Source organism: Solanum verrucosum, unplaced genomic scaffold, assembly GCF_900185275.1.
Source record: "Solanum verrucosum unplaced genomic scaffold, falcon-dt-bn FXZP01000183.1, whole genome shotgun sequence".
Classification (NCBI taxonomy): domain Eukaryota; kingdom Viridiplantae; phylum Streptophyta; class Magnoliopsida; order Solanales; family Solanaceae; genus Solanum; species Solanum verrucosum.
In genome coordinates, this window is record NW_026020430.1 from 650,207 (window position 1) to 668,381 (window position 18,175).

The window sequence follows — 18,175 nt, forward strand, 5'->3', positions numbered from 1 at the left end:
TCAAGTTATATAATTAGTCAACGATCTTCACTTAGATGTTACAATGTGTGGAGTTTCTCTTATACATAGAAATTTCAAACATTTGTGTATTTACATAATTATGGACAATCTTCACTTCGTAAATTAAGTTTTGATATTGAGTTGTATTTGTTTCTTTATTATGATATCAAAGTGATTGGTCATTTTAATTCATGATTTTACATGATAATGAATCCACGTTTTATATTGTCCATGTTTTATATGTTCAATTCTAAGCGTGTTCGATTTTTGAGTTTTCACGTCGATAAAGAACGGAGTGAATTATTTATCTCCTTATATGAATCTTAGATAAGGAATTCTTTGTACAAACTGAAACATTAGGGGGTTTAATGACATATTTCTGTAAGTTAGGGAGTTTTGTGTAAATAACCTCTCCTCCAATACCCCATTTCACAAAATTTCACTGACTAACCAATTTCTCTCTTATTGTGCTGTATCGGGAGACTCAGAATCATCTTCTTCATCTACGTTTACTCTGTTCGATTTCGGTGAAAAGTAATGGCGTTTTTGCTCAACAAAACAGCTTTATCGAAGCTTCGACTCAATCCTCAGGTCTCTCTCGTTTCTAATTTGAGTTTTCTGTTTTGTATTTATGTGATGCGTTTACTAACTGTCTGGCGATTTGTGCTAATGAAATCTCGCTTTTTATTCATACTGTAGAAGACCGATGAGTCCTTGATGCTATCACGACGTGGGATCCATATCGAACCCGGGGCTCGCGAGAAGGCTGTGAGTACTTACACTTTCCCCTATGCCTAATCGACCTTGTTTTCTCCATTTTTTCTATGTTTCTCCAAACTGTTTACTATAAAGATCCAAAGTCGCGTTAAATTTAGATTTGAAGCTTTAATTGGGATGGGCAATCTGTTGATTTTGGTGAACATTTGGTGAGACCACGATGTTTATGTTAGGGATTGAGTGTTTTTTGAAGAGTACTGTGTATTTTGTGTAGGTTCTCCTTTTTTGTGTAGCTGAGTTTTTTTATAGAAGAGCTGAAGAAATTTTGAACTGATAAGGAGATATTGGGAGCTGTCTTTTAATTGTTGATTGTTCTGACTTCTGTGTGTAACTAGGAGTCTAGCTGATTGATTGATACTTTATTGTAGCCTCACGGTTGATAGGGTGCATAGATACACTGTATCCCGGTTATCATTATGCCGATAACCATATAAGCTCTGCACAGCTAATTTGTTAAAATCACCTTATCAGAAAGTAGCTGATGTGTTAATTTTTTTTAGGTGTAGGTTCTTGCACTAAAAAGTGTACTTGAGGATTTTTTTTTTCCTTTTAATTTGGATGGTGTAGTTTACTAAGTTGAAATTCTTATGAATTTTAATCATTGTGAATCATTTTAAGATAAAAGATTGTTTGCCTATTTTATTGAGGGCACAGTGGTATTGCGATAGCAGCAATGTGAAAATTACAGGACATTCTTTCTTAGTATAGTGATATGCTTAACAGCAAAAATAATAATTGTGCAACATGACATTACCCAGAATGTCTTCCATGTTACAACATGTTAAAGTATCAGATGTATTTCCTATAGCTTGGTCTACAACATTTTTTTTTGGGGGGGGGGGGGGGGGGGCTTTTTTCATAAATAGACTTCTTCTCGAGACAATTTATATTTTAGCTACTCGTGTGAATGTTGCTTGGGATGGGGTTGTTTGTCAAATCCAATGGTGCCTCTAGTATAAGTGTGCTTGAATGAGCAAACTATGTGTGTGCGCGCACACATTAGAAATTTAGAATGAGCATGAGCTTTTTAATATTTCCATGTGTATGATATATTCTTTAGTGGAGCTCTCAATTGCAAATCATTAAATTTCCTTGGTAAAATGCTGTAAGCTATTAATTTCACAAGTAGGATCTCTTTTATTTGAACCTGCTTAATTGTTTGCATCAGTAGCTCTTTCTTTTTGCTCTGTTTTTTTCCATCTGTTTTATCCTTGCCAATTCTTATTTTTTGCAGCTCTTGGCAGCGGATCCCTCCTTGAAACGCTTTAAATCACATAAACAAAGTGTGCGAACCCTCAAAAGGGTGGGAGATGTTCTAACTATTGTTGTAGTAGCAGGTTTTGCTCTTCACCACTTATTGGATTCACTTTATTTGTTTTTCTGTGAATGTAGTTTTGCAAGGGACTAAGGAGTCGTTTGGTATGAGGTATAAGGGTAATAATCTCGGGATAAGATGCATGATTGCATTTGGTTAGAGACTTAGAGGTATTAGTTAGTCCGAGGATTATTTATCCCACCATTTATACCATCGTGATGAGATAAGTTATCCCATATATATAATAGGATAACTTTGTTAATCCCATTCCCCATTCCAAACGACCCCTAAGGGTATGTACTGCAGAGAAGGTGAAGTTGTTACTCAATTCATGCCATCCCCTTGACTGAGCGCATTCGTCAAATTGAGACAGGCAGCCCAATATTGGCTCATGATTCCATTTCTTTCGGGGTTGGGAGTATAGTATCTGTACTAATGTCACAGAACTATTACACATGCAGTAATCTATCATCTGTGACAAATTTTGGTAAAGTGGTTTGAGTGTACTGTGCAGTAACACCCTGTCACTAGTAATCTTACTACCCTGCATTACTTTTTAGTTTTCGATGATAATCAGATCCATGTCATTGGTTTCTCAGCTATATGAGTTCGATGCCATTGAAAATGCTTTAGAACCTTCTGCTATTACCCATTATTCCCCAACAAAGGAAAAAAAGAAAACCTAAAACCTTCTTCTATGTTGAGTTACGTCCAGATTTTGTTCAGAGGCTTATATATTCTATGCAACATCTAATATCAGCCACCCTTTGGTGCTCTTAGAGCGACATGATCTACGCTACTCTTAATATAATTTGCAATGATCAGTTCCCAGCCTTCATATTTATTGGCATCTCATTCATATCTGAAACTATTGAAAGAACATTAGTAGCTTCTTCGCTGTTGATTTATATCCAACTCCTTGTTATTCAGAGGCTATTAATTATGTTCCTTGCAGCATTTTTTTACTGTTATTGGGCTGCTATTAGCTATCTTCTGAATCCTGAAAAATGCCACTCTATTGAATACTAGTTTCTTTGAAGCAAGATAATTCCCTCGTCTGAGGGATGTTTTGTAATCTTTATACCCTGCTGGCTTGTTTTGCCTGCAATTTGCAACAATCAATATGGATCTGTTTCTAAGTTTCACCATTTTCTGTTGATTGCTAATACTTTTGAAACAGCCATTCTGATCTTCCTAATCTGTACTTTCAGGATGTTGTTATGAGATATATGTAAGAGCTGTTATGCGGGAAGAAGCAAGGAAGCAGGCAGAAGGAAGTGCATAATGCAGATCATTCGTTTTTTGCATATCTTCACTGCCTTTCTCTTCGAAACATGGGGTGGAATGGGATAATGAAGGTTGAATATCTTGGTACTAAGTAGATGAAACTCGTGTTTTGACTTTTGTTTGGGTTGGTGGTATGAAAATAAGATGGCTCCAAACAGTTTTGAGGCTGCATTTAACCCCAAGAACTTTGCATGCAATTTTTGGTTTTATTTGAACTTTAATGTTTGAATGCTCTAAAATGTATGTGATTCCTGGTGAGATTTTCTCACCTACAATTATGATGCTTTCACTTAATGTTACTGTCTTAAAAGATGGACCTTCACAAAGTAAATATTGGCTCTGAGTATATGTCAACAAGTCCCTTCTTGACAGAAAAAAATTATAGACTTAAATGACAAGAAGCAAAATATCTATGTTTTGGGTTTTTTCAATAAGATGTTTTGGGTTTGAGCTGCTTCAATGGACTCGCGGAAAAATAATGAAACATGAAACTATATTTGCGAATCGTGAGCTCAATAGGAAAAATTGAACGTTGTAGGCGAGATTGAAAAGTAAATTAACAAACTTATAAACTAAGGAGCACTTTATTTTGTGTGATCATGTTTTCTAAAATAATCTAAAACTTTAAAAGCGAATTGAAGATTATTCATTTGTTATGCAAAAAAATATTAGTACTAGCTTTACTCATTATTAATCTTATGATTTTGAGGTTTTGCGTTTTAACCACTTTAAACCTAAAGTGGCACTTAACATAGTTTCTCAGCTGGTAAAGGCCTGGGACAAAGTCCTTCAGGTCGCCGGTTCGAGCCCCAGCAGGGCCACTGGAGGCATTACAAACCGGCCGCGTCTCCAGGGCCCCGTGGAACTAACCGTGGTGGACCCGCCTTGAAACAGCGGGACCCGGTGGGTACAGCTAGTCGGGTTCGCAAAGCGACGCCCGGAAACCACGGTAAAAAAAAAAAAAAAAAAAAAAAAAAATTAAAAAAAAACTTACATCTAGATCAAAATTGAATTCCTTAAACTTGAGAGACTCAACAGTCATTATTCCAAAATCTATGCACTTTAAGTGCAAATCACCAAATAGTTTCACTCTACTACAATTACTATATCGTCCTTTTCCGCCTATATATAATCTCAAACTGATCCATCAGCGTTAGGGTTTTGGGAGTTCTGCATCTCTTCGCCAGTTAACGAAGCAGCCGCACCGCAGAGAAGCATTTGAAACCCTAATCATGGTGAGATATAATTTCTTATTTGTATTTGTGTGTTTAGTCTATTGAATTGCTTCTGATTTTGGGTTGGTGTGCAGTCGCTTGTTGCCAATGAAGAATTTCAGCACATTCTTCGTGTTCAAAACACAAATGTTGATGGGAAACAGAAGATCATGTTCGCTATGACATCAATCAAAGGTATTGGTCGTCGTTTTGCCAACATTGCCTGCAAGAAAGCCGATATCGACATGAGCAAGAGGTTACTACTTTTTACTCCTTGTTTTTCTCCCTACTAATTATGAAGTTGTCGTTTTCACCTCTTAGCATGTGATATCATTCTTGAAGGTAAATATTTCTCATTTAATCATGTAATGAAAGCTCAAATTTTGATCTGATCGTTGTTTTGGGTGTATGATAAGTTCTTAACCTTTCGGGGATGTTTATATGATATTGGTGTACTGTGTATAAACTTCCATAATTGGATGTATTACCAAACTTGTCAAGTCTTGCTGTCACTTTTTTGATAAATAACCAATAGTTGGGCTGGCCAATGATTCAGAGACTTAGATTGATCAATGAGGAAGGCTGCTTATCGTCTTTCGGTTACTTAGATAGTGGAGGCTGGAGGGAGCCATTAATGTACTTCTGGTAGAGAGAAAGGAATGATGAAGCTATCCCTTCCTGATTTTGGGGATGCATTCATTCAGTATGTATTATAGCCTGACATAGATAATGTTGTCAACATATTTGTAGTATAGCTGGACTAGAAGTTATCATATGCAACCTTATTAGGTTGGTGCTACTTTGCTGTATAGAGGAAGGATAACGATGCTAATTTTCTGGGAGAGAACATATTTTCTTAGTAGGGTGTGCAGAAAAAGATGATTTTAACTTTTTCATAAGTTTCAAGTAATGTGTAGCTACACTAGTACATGCTTAAATGATCCATTATTTATGGTCTAGTCTTGAGTTTTTAACCATAAAGTTTAATCAGTAGTTGTCAATTTTAAAGTATCCAACCTTTTTGCCTTTGCTATGTGAAAGTTCTGCACCAGCAGTTACAATCTTTTGTGTTGCACCAAGTGCTCCTGCTTTTATAATTTTAGTTATTGCAAAGTTATCTAAATTTCTTCTTTCACTCTTTTCTCTAGGGCTGGTGAACTCACTGCTGCAGAAATCGATAGCTTGATGGTTGTTGTGGCAAATCCTCGTCAATTCAAAATCCCTGATTGGTTTTTGAATAGGCAAAAGGATTACAAGGATGGAAAGTTTTCACAAGTTACATCTAATGCACTGGACATGAAGCTTAGGGATGACCTGGAACGCCTGAAGAAGATCAGGTTGGTCTTATCTACTTTTGCTGTTAACATGACATTATGTTTGATATTCTCAGTACTTTACTTACTGTTAAACCTTGTCTGTGTGTATCCTTTATCTCTCACTATTTGATTGTGGCAGGAATCATCGTGGTTTACGTCACTACTGGGGTCTTCGTGTGCGTGGTCAGCATACTAAGACCACTGGTCGCCGAGGAAAGACTGTTGGTGTCTCCAAGAAGCGATAATTGCCTTATCCTGAGCCAATTTTGCATGTTTTATGCTATTTCATTCTGATATGGGACATGAGATGGTTTGACAGTGGAACTTAGTTTTATAATTTTGTTGAATGTAATGGATTTTTGTGTTCTATAGAACATCATTGCTTTGGAAGAATGTATTATCTGCACTAGTCGTTTGTTACTAATGAAGTTCAATTTTCTACCCCTTTAATGGATTGTCTTTGTTTGGTGTGCATTTTTTTTCTTCTATCTGCTTGGTTAGTTTTATGATCTAATGTGTGGGAGGTTTATCAACTTAAATCTTCAATGCATGTTGTTAACTGGCAATTTTTATTAGGTTAAATATAGTGTATGTACGTAGATTATTGAATAAGTTTTTGATTATTCATCAAGTAGTTTCTCGTTTTAAAAGTAAAATCATCAACAAATGATTGGAGAATATCTTTTCCTACGTTCCTACCAATTATTTTCCTAGGCGTAGTGAAAACAATTCTAGCAACCAAACTCACTAATCTGGATTTAAGGCTAGACTTAGTTAGGCAATCAACTAGTTTATGAGTATGGATACAGGCTTTTATCAGTCACAACATAATGCAATTTTGTTATTCTGTGAAGCAAGTTATAGACTCATTAACTTAACTGCAAGAAAACTCACATGAAGCTAAACGCACATAAAACCAATCAAAGAAAATATAGATTAATGTGCAATTTCAATCTTAGCCAAAATGTAGGAGCATGTATTAACCAAGATAATGTACATTTAATTTACACCTTCAAAATAAGGAAGAAAAGAAGGTCCACAAGCATAAATAACTACATAGACCAGCAGGACCCAAAGCCATAGATAACTTGACTATCATAAGTTGCTCTAGTAATCATATGATACTTATAACATAAATATCAATGCTTAAAAAAGAAACAACGTTAGATGAATAAAATTTAGGGTGCTGAGGAAATGCAGTGGTAGTGAAATTGACTGTCCTTTATTTGAAAAAGAATTTCCATATCTCTCTATCTGCTAGCTCCTTCACTAAATGGGCACCAAAAACACCTTCCTCGTCGACCACACTTCTCAAATGACGTGTTGCGCTGTTAAAGCTCACATAATTCCTTTTCGCAGCCAGGTATATTACTCCATAAGGAGGCCTCAGACACTGTTAAAAAGGGTGTGAGAAATTGTCCGTTGAATAAACAAATGCAAAATGAAAATTATAGTAACCAATACTTGTGATAAATAAAAAGAAAAGATAGAGGTGGTGTAAAATCAAACATAATCGCTAAATCTGGAGTACAAAGGGAAACTCATTAGCATGTTTAAAGAGTTAAGTCTACCTTTTTTATAAGCCCATATAGCTTCTTGAGGGAAGGCACTGAGTAGGGAAGTTCAGTCATTAAAATTACATCATATCCACCTTCGCCGTTGTCTGCATCATTAGCCCTCTCCCATGCTCTGCTTCCGGAGAGCTTCCTAGATCTCCTTAAGGAAGACTCCAGACCCAATATGCTCCCGTCTTGGCTACTACAACCATCCATGAAATCCTCCTCTGACAAGCTAAGGCTCTTTCCTGTTGGCACCTCAGATATATCATTCCTCACCACAGATAAGACTGTAGGGAGTTCCTCCCACTCCCCAGCATAAAAATGCACCACTGGAGCAAGAATCTGTCTTGAAGGAGTCAAAGGACTCTCAGGTTGGCGGCTCTGCCTATCACGGGCCTGCTCAATGTTTGCTAAAACATTAGGGATGGTGGTGCATCTTATAGTTTCTGCACTGAAGTCTTGAAAATGTACCGTTGAAGCTCCCTGCAAGAGGTTATGTTACATCAGTTTATTGGAGTAACGTGAAAGCAAGGGTCCTATAGACTTCAGCTACCACGTCCGTATACTATATATTTGTAACTCTGTCATTTGCATTCACACACTTGTGAGTTGTGAAATGAGTTGAATTTTCGACTTAACATCCATCTCCTGTGTTATTTAAGTTCCCCCAAGTGATGAGAGTTACAATATATCCTCAAAGAATGCAAACTGTCGACCTGCACCAATCAGGCTCTTAAAACTAATTTATTGATAAAAAACAGGACCCTAAGAGGTTTTACAAATTACTATGCATTGGGACCTAACACAAAACTGAGGGTCTATCAGAAATCTCTACCTCTAAGGTAGGGTAAGGCCTGCGTACACTCTATCCTCCCCAGACTCCACTTTGTGGGACTACATGGGATATGTTGGGACCTTACACAAAACCAGTAGTTCACATTGCAGGTCAAGTAGTTCCTTCATGTTCATGAGGCACCCTTTCAAAACTGTGCAATCTAGTGTTCATTGTTTAAGGAGAGAGACTGAAATTTTGAGCCTCTCAATTTCTTCCTTGAAAATCACAGAATTACCAATGACAGCTTCTACCAGTTGGCTTTGCAAATGGTCATGATGAAAAGTTGAAAATTGTATAAAGTTCAGATTACCTAAGCTCGGTGCTCCAGGAATGATACGGTAGATAAAAATGTAACACATAAAATTAAAATAGGAATAGAAAAATGCTGTTGGATGCTATGCTGGAAAAGAATACCTACCAAAGTGAAGGGTAAGTTCTATAAAATGGTTGTTGGGCACATAAAATAGGACGGTTGAAATAGAAAAATACTATTGGGTGTTATGTTGCAGAAGAATACCTACCAAGTGAAAGGTAAGTTCTATAAGATGGTAGTTAGGTTAATAATATTATATGGGGTCCATCATATCTATGAGATGGATCTCCCACAAACGTAAATGTTTAGATGGATGTGCTGTCATAAATAACTATTCAACAACAGAAATATACAAATTCTGCAGAAAGTGCCAGTAGCATATGCAGAGAAAAAACTTGAGAAGATCGCTTGATATGATTTGGTCAATTCCTACAAGACCTTCAAATGCACCGGCATAAAGGTGGATAAGTGTAACCATGATGATTGAAAGGCATTAAAAAGAAGCAGAACAGACCCGAAATCATATATAAGAGGGTTTGTCTTAAACGACCTAAAGTTTCTTAAAGTCCAAGAAGACTTAGCAAAGATCGAATACAATGGGAAAAAAAATAGATATAGGCAAGAGGAGAGCTAGCCATTTGGTTTGCTTAAATTAGGTCCATTAATTGCAATAAGTCCTCTGATCTTGTTAGAAATTCATATCTGAGTAGAAAAAGTGGAAAAGTTGTAGTGTCAAAAGAATCTAAATAAATGATTATTAGAATGAAACGAGGGTACAAGTGGAGTATAATGGATAGTGATGATTCTTATAACAGACTCCAACTAGCTTGAGATTGAGACTTATGATAAGCTAGTTTTTGAATGTATATCCAAATTTCACCCAAGAAAAGAGGGTTACAAAAGGAACAGAAAGGAATAATAAGAAGGATCACAGGATACTGATAAATGTGGGATTAAATGACTTCTATTGAGTTATGAAAATCCTGGTTTGAAGTGATGCACATATTTGGTGATGATTCGTGACAAATATGATAATCAAGACACGACTTCTCAGAAATCAACTGATTTATTTCCAGCAGTTGACACCCTTTGTGTTCCTAGATTCAATTTAGAAATACTTCCTGAACACTTCACACCAATGACATTCAAAATTATATTTGTCATATATTTCTGCACACAAGACTACATTAATGCTGTTACCTTCAAACAAGCGAAAATGCCAGGAAGCCCATAACTGCAACCGAGCTGAAAGGAAAAAGTCCATAAAAGAAAACAGAATTAACTTCCACTATTTAAAGTGAGGAATATTGGGAATACAACTAGGTATGGTTACTTCATCTCCTATAGATATGAGGAGAGATGATAGACTGAATGACAAGCAAAGCTGTAATCTAAGCAAATGCTAAAGGCACAAACTTGCCATTTAAGCAATTCACCAAGAAATGTATCACAAGATCAAAGATAAAGATTTCAAGCAACACTATTAACAGCACCTAAAAATATGATGCACTAAGACTCTATTCAGTGCCAGCATTACCACCATTAATCAACAATAATCACAAGTTATTTCAGCATGCTTTGGGGCTTTATGGAAAAGTTTCTAAAATATTATGTTTGGCAAGCCATATTGTGGGTGGTTATGTGCAGTATATCATGTGCATAAATCTTTTGATGAAATGAGCTACAATTCAAAAGGCACCAAGTAATTATGCATCTTAGGGGCCCTATATCTTGGGAGGCAAAATAGTTATCTTTCCAAAAAGACTTTTGCTAAGGTCCAATGGCGCGAAAAGGTTACTCTTGAATCAAGCATTATGATCTTCTGCTTGCTCTCAGCCTATCTCATCATCAAGGTCCTCTAAGGTGATTTAAAATGCTTATACCAAGTTCCAAAAGATCCATTTTTGCAGTGTCTATTCTGATCGAATTTTGTGCTACAGTTAAGTTGGTGGTGTCCAAAAGGAACCATAAAGATCATTCGCTTCTACCATCTAACACATGTTTCCTAGAACATACTTCTCTGCTTAGAAACGAGCTCCCTGGTGATTGAACAGATTTTTGTAGAAACTTGTATGTAGATTGATCTAGATTCTTCCAAATATGCATGTTAATTCATTGTTATCCAACAAAAGGAGGATGAGGTGATAAATGGTTAAAATGCATGTAAATCACATGAATGATTTCAGATGAAGTACCTCAAGCACCCTTTTGCCTCTTAAGCTCAGTTGTCCATCCCGAATCTCATGCTTGAGAACATTAACAAGATCAATTGAGATGTCCCAAGATTTAAGATGCCCTGTAGTGAAACAGATCAACTAAAACTGGTTATTCAACGCCCTTTGACAATTTCCGACAACAAAACCTGTTAAGAATTATTTATAACATTTGGCCTATGCAGAAACCAGCAATTGTGCCTACCATCTGATTTTGAGGATATTGTTTCTGAACCAGTGAATCCAATAATATCAGCAACACTGACTCTACCCTGCATCACATAGAAACAAGTGCATTTCAAGTTACATATTGAAATCTTTTAGCATCTTAATGCTCGGGAAAAAAATTATGCATATATATTTAAGCTCAGGATAGTGCAATAGGGCATGCATGATTTTCAAGTGAAAAACACAGATTCGACTGTAAAACTATATTCTCTCAATTTCAAGAGAGATGGCCCATTTTGTAATATGAGGGTCAAATTGACCACATTGGGGATTCTTGGACATTGTTAATTCTTTTTTAGAAATTGTTTTTACATGTTTAGGAAACATACAGGTACACAATGACTTCCCAAAGGAAGATATTGTTATTAGAACTCGGTCCTAGGTTGTTTCCTGCCACGTCAGTATAGGGGTGTTCACGGGTTGGTTTGGGCCCGTTATTGGTCAAAACCAAAACCAAACCAAACTAAACCAAACCAAATACAACATATATTTATCGGTTTGGTTGTTAACGATTTCAGTTTGGTTTTGTTCGGTTATTCGGTTATTAACCATACACAAGAATTTAAAAAAAAAATGATTCATACAAAAGAGGGGGAAAAGATAACAATTCTTCCAAAACGAAAAATAGTTAGAACGACTAACATTACAGAACTTTCGATAAAGCTTCAAAATTCACCATTTTGGCCTAGAAGAAAGAGACAGTGACATTTCTAGTCCCACCAAGAATTGCGACAGACACTCGTATATATAAAACCAATAAGATAAATGTTCTCGTCTTGGACGCTTTTGCTTTCATAAACAAATTATAGATAAAATTTGCTGAAAACATATATAAGATATTTAAAATTGTTTTAAAAAATAATATATTATGCATGTATAATACTAAAATATAAGTATTGATTCGGTTATTTCTTCGATTTTTTTGAACAAAACCATAACCAAACCAAATACTATCGGTTTCTAGAAATCTAAAATCAAACCCGCATATAATCGGTTTATTTAATCAACTTGATTCGATTTTTTGATTTGGATCGATTTTTGTCCAAACCGTGAACAGATGAAATCTAAAATCAAACCCACATACATGTCACTATGTCAGCCAATTCCTCCCGGAATTCAAATAAGGAAAGAGTTATGAGTCCTTATCAAAATAAAATAAGGAAAGAGTTATGAGTAGCCACCCATCCTTAAGACATATGACCAGCAACTTCACTTGAAACAATTGTATCAATAGCAAAATAAGTGGAACTATTTGTACCTTGAAGACATCCAAATCTACAGTCTCCCCAACATATTTGTAGGGATGAGTAGCCTGCACAATTTAATGCATATGTGAGACTCAAGAAAACTGAAAAGCTAAAAGGGAACATTTTGAAACCAGCTAAAGAAGGTATACCTTTGATGGAACTATCTCCACAGCCGGTGAGGGAAGATGGACATCTTTGTCAGATATGACTGACATGTGACACCCACGGTCTTGCGATATGAGACCAGGCAAGCAATGTGCAAGAAGTGATCGTGTACGCATTATGTACTATACTCAGGTATATCAAACTCGCTGAAGAGAGAACCTGTAAATGGCACCATTAAAATAAATAACAGCTTTAAACTTGGACTCTTCTTTCTTTTCCAACTAAAGAGAATTCAATTTCAATTTGCTTCCCTGTGGTAGAATTCCTACTAAAACCATGCATGGATGACTAAGTGTGGAGTGAAATTAGTACATTATATCATAAATCTTCTATACAGCTCTGTACAAGTATAGGGATGTTTGTATTTTTTTTTCAGGGAATTTCCTAGCCAATAATACTTATCTTAAAAAGAAATAATACAATCTTAATGTGAAAATGTAAATAAAGTAAGTGTTTGCCTCTGCTGAATAGACAAGGTGATGTGGCATCTCCAAAACAAATGTAAGAAAAAGTTTCAGTTACCAAGATTCGAACCCTCACCCGGGGGATTTAAAACACTCAAACGTCAGCTTTAGAACCAAAGCACCTGTCCGACCTTTCAGTTTATGAGTGCTTGTGAATAGATTATATCGATTTTCCAGTATTCTCTCTCTATATATAGAGAGAGAGAGAGAGTTTCCAATAGGATCAATGGGTGCTCGAGCACCCAATACGCTATACGTGGGTACGCCCATGCCTCTATATGGCCTAAAAAATTATTTATCTTTTATCTCCTTTTTTTATTTTTTTCCTACATTCTCTTCATTAATCAATTTAGTTAATGCTAACGTATTTATTGCATCTAATTATATCTCATGAGTTACAACAATATTCCATATATTTGTGTTCTCTACTTAAATAGCATGCCTCCTAATTCCTATAACTTAAATCAATCAATAAATAACAATCACGTATGGAGTTGTTGGATCAAATAGCATCTCTCATAATTTGAAGCTTATAAGAAAAGGATGAAGTAAAAATTGCATCAAAATTTAATGGATAAAAAGAAAGGGATAAGAACACACTAAAAAGAAAGGGGACAAGAAAATACTGGTTGTAAGAACTTAAAAGTAAATGACAACTCTTTTTTATTTTCTCATTATGAACATAGTGTCCAGGCCAGCTTTTGCGCATCTCAATTAATTTCACGAAATATTTGTCACCTCCCACAAGCAACAATTACCATGTAATTTGTCCGCCAAGGCTAGGACAAATGTAAAGAATCACCTATCATTTTTGTCTCCGTTGGGATTCGAACCTGAAACCTCATGGCTCTCAACCACATCATTGACCACTAGGCAATTGTTTCAAGTACGGATAGTCATTCACTCAATATAATTATGACAAACACTTTGCTATGAGTTGTAGCTAACAAAAAATCTATTCATTTTTGGAACACTGTTTACAACCAGGATTCGATAATAAGAAGCTTATGTAGAGACTTCAATTTCAATCCTCCTTTTTTCCCCTGTGAAACAAAGAATTTAAGTTTTTATATTTTCGATTCTCATGGTCATCGTTGGTATGGATTATCTTTAGTGTTTATTTGTATATGGTTGCTTTTTCATATCTATTTTTTTGCCTTTTAGTAGTATCAATCTCAAGCTTTTAGTAATAGGGAACTATTTTTGCCGGTGCTGCAATAAATACTCTATGTACATGTACATGTACACATATACATGTTTTGGAATCAATATTAATTAATCGGCTACTAATATGTACAACCCTTTATTTTCCATATTCCATATATAATTTTGTGTTCATTTTCAGAATGCTAGATTATTTTGTTTTCAGGTAATGATAAGCTATGTTGCTCGAACTCTTCAAAAATGTCAAGGGGTGCGTGTCGGATTCGCTAAAAGTAGTGTATTTTTGGGGAATTCGACATGGGTGCGGCATCCAAAGTGAAGAGTCCGCGCAACTTAGATGATAAGAAGGTCCTTAGGGAATTTTATTTTATTTCTCTCTTTGGATAGAACCAAGGTGATGAAAAGTTAAGAGAAAAATCTAAAACGAAGTGTTAATAATAAAATGGATTAAAACCGGGAAGCGCGACCAAATTTAGTAGTTATTACTGTAAATAAATGAATCTTGGACCTAACTCAACCCCAAAAGCTAGCTCAAAGGGAGGAGGATTGCGCATGTCTATATAAGGAGACCATCTTTTCCTCATCCCACCGATGTGGGAGTTCACACCCCACCTCACACCCAAGACGCAACATTTGGTGCGTGGAAAACTTCAATATGAGGCTCATTGGTAAATCATAAATTGGGATGAGCCTAACTATGATACCATGAGAAATTACAAGGAGAGGAGAAGAGAATTTATCCGTTATCATCACTAAGTATGGGAAAAAGGATCTTTGGGCCCCTAAACCAGTGGTAACACAAAATATCACAGTTGTATGGAAAAATATTTGTAGACCTTGGGATGACTTTCAACAGAATAGCACATTTAAGCTAGGAAGTGGGAGAACACATTAACTTTCAGACAGATAAAATGGCATGAAAATGGGAGACTGATGAATATCTTCCCTAGCTTATTCAACATGTGCTTAAACAAAGAAGTCATGATGGCTGATTGCTTCACGGTCACAGGATGGCTTATACACTTCGGAAGAGATTTAGTGACTAGGAATTAGATGAAATTACCCAACTATAAAATTTTCTGCATCCTATTTCCATTGATATTAACAGGAAGAACTCTCAAATTTCGCTAGGAACAGGAATGGATACTTCACTGTGAAGAGTTACTACACTCCTGTACAGCAGCAAGAAGAGAACTGGGAGTTCAATTGGCCTTGGAAAATGCTTTGGAGAACAAGGGCCCCCTCTAAAGCAGTTTGTTTTGGATGGATAGCTGCAAAAGAGGCTTGTCTAACTCCAAGCTGCTTTTCAAGAAAGAGGTCTATCTCTGTGCAATAGATGTTTCTTATGTGAAGCCTCACCGGAAACAAACAATTGTCTTCTACTTCCTGTAAATTCTCCTAGAAGATATGGTCATGCACTCTTAACATTTTTGGAGTCAGCTGGGTAGTGGACTGTGAGAAGCCTCTTATCTGGCAAGGGCAGTGGACTGAAAATAGGAAGAAAAAGCTTAGAAGACTGCCTAAATATGCATCATGTGGACACTATGGCTGGAGAGAATCATTAGATGCTTCGAAGGGAAAAAATTGCATTCATCCTTTGAGAAGTATAGATGCTTACAAACACTACATCTGTGGTGTAAAAGTAGTCCATTGGAAAGGCCAACTCTTCCATGTGAGTTTTTAGAGTATTTGATGTTGTAACTGTAGCAGTTTCACTGTAGATCTCTTTTGTATTTTTATGTACCTTCCTGATACTAGTTATCAATAAAATCCTTTATCTTATTAAAAATGGTGTTCTTGTTCATAAACTTGACCACCATATGAATCAAGATCCACATACGGATTTCAAGTAACACTTAAATCGAAGGACTGGAAATAAAATAATTTTAAACATTCATCAAAATAAAATAATTTTAAACATATGGAAGAAATTCTTAGAGACTAGCAATGATAGTTGCAACTCATGTTAATTATACATGGAAAGAAAAAATTGTGTGTACTGATGTATGGACTCAATTTTTCGTTTCCAATGAGCCCTATTGTATCAATCAGAAGTATCCAATCCGAATTCATCATAATAAGGACGCTTCTGCAGTAAAAGTACATGTGCAGATATTTAAGTAATCGTGATAAACAAATTGATTTCAGCCCTTCTCTTGGATTCCATGGACACAGAAGTAAAGTTGCAACCAAGGGTGTGTCCTAATGGTTAATGAAGTGGGTTGAGAACCATAAGATCTCACGTTCACGTTCACGTTCAAATCCCAGCGCAATAGAGGAAAAAAGTAAATTCTTGTCATCTATCCAAGTCTTGAAGGGGAGAGCTACCTGGTACCTAGGTTGGTGGAGGTAGCAAGTACCACTTGGAACTAGTCGAGATACACGCAAACTGACTAGACACCACATTTATATCAAGGGTTGATTAACAGGGAAAATCACAATATTTCCAACATACAAATCCTCAAGTTTCCAACACTTACCTAAGAAATAACAAGTTCAAAGTCAAATCCCAAAAAAAGTAGATCCTTTTCTTTTCTTTCTTTATTTTTATTTTTTGAGAAGTTAACCATATTATCCTCCTCCCTTTTTTTTACTTCCAATCTGTTTGCGCCATGTAAAATAAAGACGAAATTTCTACACACAGATCCTTAGTTTTCCAACACTAAGAGGTAAAAACAAGCAACAACTGGAAGAACACAATAAGTACAAATCAAAACCAAAAAAAGTTAGTCCTTTTTGGTTCTAATTACACAATGCAAAACTAAACAATTAATTATACTACTCATCTCCAATGCCACTGAGTTTTCATCACGAAACTACAAAGCATCAACAACTCCCAACTCCTAAACTATGTAAATCAATCCCCTATATCCACGCCGTTTCATATACCAATTTAGGGGAAAATATTATCATCAAATATAACTCCTAAAACTTCATTTTTCCAGCAAATTGAACCACTACAAAACCCAAAACAGCAAGAAACAGAAAACCCATAATCCAAAATCCATCAAAATCAATAAACAAAAAAAGTAATGCAAAATGAGAGAAATGAAAACATACCACAGTGAAGAAAAGTCCAATGAATTCAATAACAATCTGTACTAGGAAAAAAAACACTGAATTTGACCCTTAAATGTTGAAATCAAAGATCAAAGAACTATTAAAAATATATTAATCAAATAAAAAAATAGGAGAAATTTCCATCAATTTCAAGGAATATACCATTAAGCCATAAACAAATTTTCAAGTCAAAATAAGAAGAAAAAAAAAATAGTGAAAGAAAAAGAAGCTTCGATTTTCAGACTGAAAGGTCAGTGAAATGTACCGATTTAACCCTTGTTCGTATCACTATTACGGATGTGACCTGCTTGATTCTAATTTGACAAAACGGCGTTTTATTAGTATTTATATGTCACTCACCGTATACAACCAGGCATTGATTTGACACGTGGATGACACGTGTTCAATAAAAACTTTTAATTTTTTTCCTTTTTTTTTTTCTCAAAAGATCCTTAATTTAATTATTTACTGAATTGAATTGTGCAAAAAATATATAATCTGAAACTTGAATCAATGAACATATTAAGTTTTTTTTTCAAATATTGTGAAGTATATATGGTTGGAGTCAAAGCTATGAGCTTATATTGATGATAGATTAAAAATGAAAATTGTATAAAATTGAACTTTATGATATCAAATTTTATGTTGTTTCTCAGTAAGTTGATGATAAAACTATCGAATATTAATTAATCCTAGGTTCGAATTCTAGTTAAGGATATTTGATTGATCTTAAATTTTTAAATTTAGAATAAAGTATTTGCTTTACTCATTAAGAGTAGATGAATAGATATCAGTTTTGTTCTACAAGATTAGAAAATCACCGACAATACCTCAATATAGATCCGAGATAATTCCTTTGTTTTGTAGCTATAGGCTATTTATAGTAATTTTTTGTACTTATTGTGATGTAATGTTTTTTTGGGTAAATTGCAATTCAAGCTTGCCGTATATCTATGTTGGCTTTAGCTTTCATTTTAGTCGGTTATAAGTTTTTGTTCACCATCTAATGTCTGGTTAC

The 18,175-nt window shown here is 35.4% G+C and overlaps 3 protein-coding genes across 4 annotated transcripts; 2 read left to right on the top strand and 1 right to left on the bottom strand.

The window, feature by feature from the left end:
• Positions 1-433: 433 nt before the first annotated feature.
• LOC125807407 (succinate dehydrogenase subunit 7A, mitochondrial-like) lies at positions 434-3,657 on the top strand. Of its 2 annotated transcripts, none has more exons than XM_049487115.1 (4): positions 434-591; positions 700-768; positions 2,012-2,114; positions 3,304-3,657. In XM_049487115.1, exons 1-4 carry the CDS (start codon positions 538-540, stop codon positions 3,375-3,377), a joined length of 300 nt encoding a protein of 99 aa, XP_049343072.1. In that variant the 5' UTR covers positions 434-537; the 3' UTR covers positions 3,378-3,657. The 2 variants fall into 2 exon arrangements, with proteins under 2 accessions (XP_049343072.1, XP_049343074.1); XM_049487117.1 differs by having other exon boundaries at positions 440-591; positions 703-768.
• Positions 3,658-4,539: 882 nt separating this feature from the next.
• On the top strand, positions 4,540-6,359 carry LOC125807405 (40S ribosomal protein S18-like). The gene is made up of 4 exons (XM_049487113.1): positions 4,540-4,614; positions 4,689-4,849; positions 5,742-5,930; positions 6,049-6,359. Exons 1-4 carry the CDS (start codon positions 4,612-4,614, stop codon positions 6,152-6,154), a joined length of 459 nt encoding a protein of 152 aa, XP_049343070.1. The 5' UTR covers positions 4,540-4,611; the 3' UTR covers positions 6,155-6,359.
• Positions 6,360-6,868: 509 nt separating this feature from the next.
• LOC125807397 (uncharacterized) lies at positions 6,869-17,387 on the bottom strand. Its single transcript, XM_049487104.1, has 8 exons — positions 17,158-17,387; positions 12,454-12,628; positions 12,316-12,369; positions 11,035-11,101; positions 10,812-10,912; positions 9,817-9,861; positions 7,481-7,951; positions 6,869-7,302 (listed from the first exon to the last, which is right to left on the bottom strand). Exons 2-8 carry the CDS (start codon positions 12,583-12,585, stop codon positions 7,132-7,134), a joined length of 1,041 nt encoding a protein of 346 aa, XP_049343061.1. The 5' UTR covers positions 12,586-12,628; positions 17,158-17,387; the 3' UTR covers positions 6,869-7,131.
• Positions 17,388-18,175: the final 788 nt, after the last annotated feature.

Coding starts and splice junctions, on each gene's coding strand:
- LOC125807407 (XM_049487115.1), top strand. CDS start 538: ATGGCGTTTTTGCTCAACAAAACAGCTTTATCGAAGCTTCGACTCAAT. Junction 592..699: donor AGCTTCGACTCAATCCTCAG/GTCTCTCTCGTT, acceptor TTCATACTGTAG/AAGACCGATGAGTCCTTGAT. Junction 2,115..3,303: donor AACTATTGTTGTAGTAGCAG/GTTTTGCTCTTC, acceptor CTGTACTTTCAG/GATGTTGTTATGAGATATAT.
- LOC125807405 (XM_049487113.1), top strand. Junction 4,850..5,741: donor GATATCGACATGAGCAAGAG/GTTACTACTTTT, acceptor TCTTTTCTCTAG/GGCTGGTGAACTCACTGCTG. Junction 5,931..6,048: donor GAACGCCTGAAGAAGATCAG/GTTGGTCTTATC, acceptor TGATTGTGGCAG/GAATCATCGTGGTTTACGTC.
- LOC125807397 (XM_049487104.1), bottom strand. CDS start 12,585: ATGCGTACACGATCACTTCTTGCACATTGCTTGCCTGGTCTCATATCG. Junction 10,913..11,034: donor AATATCCTCAAAATCAGATG/GTAGGCACAATT, acceptor GTTTCACTACAG/GGCATCTTAAATCTTGGGAC. Junction 9,862..10,811: donor GAGGCAAAAGGGTGCTTGAG/GTACTTCATCTG, acceptor TTTTCCTTTCAG/CTCGGTTGCAGTTATGGGCT.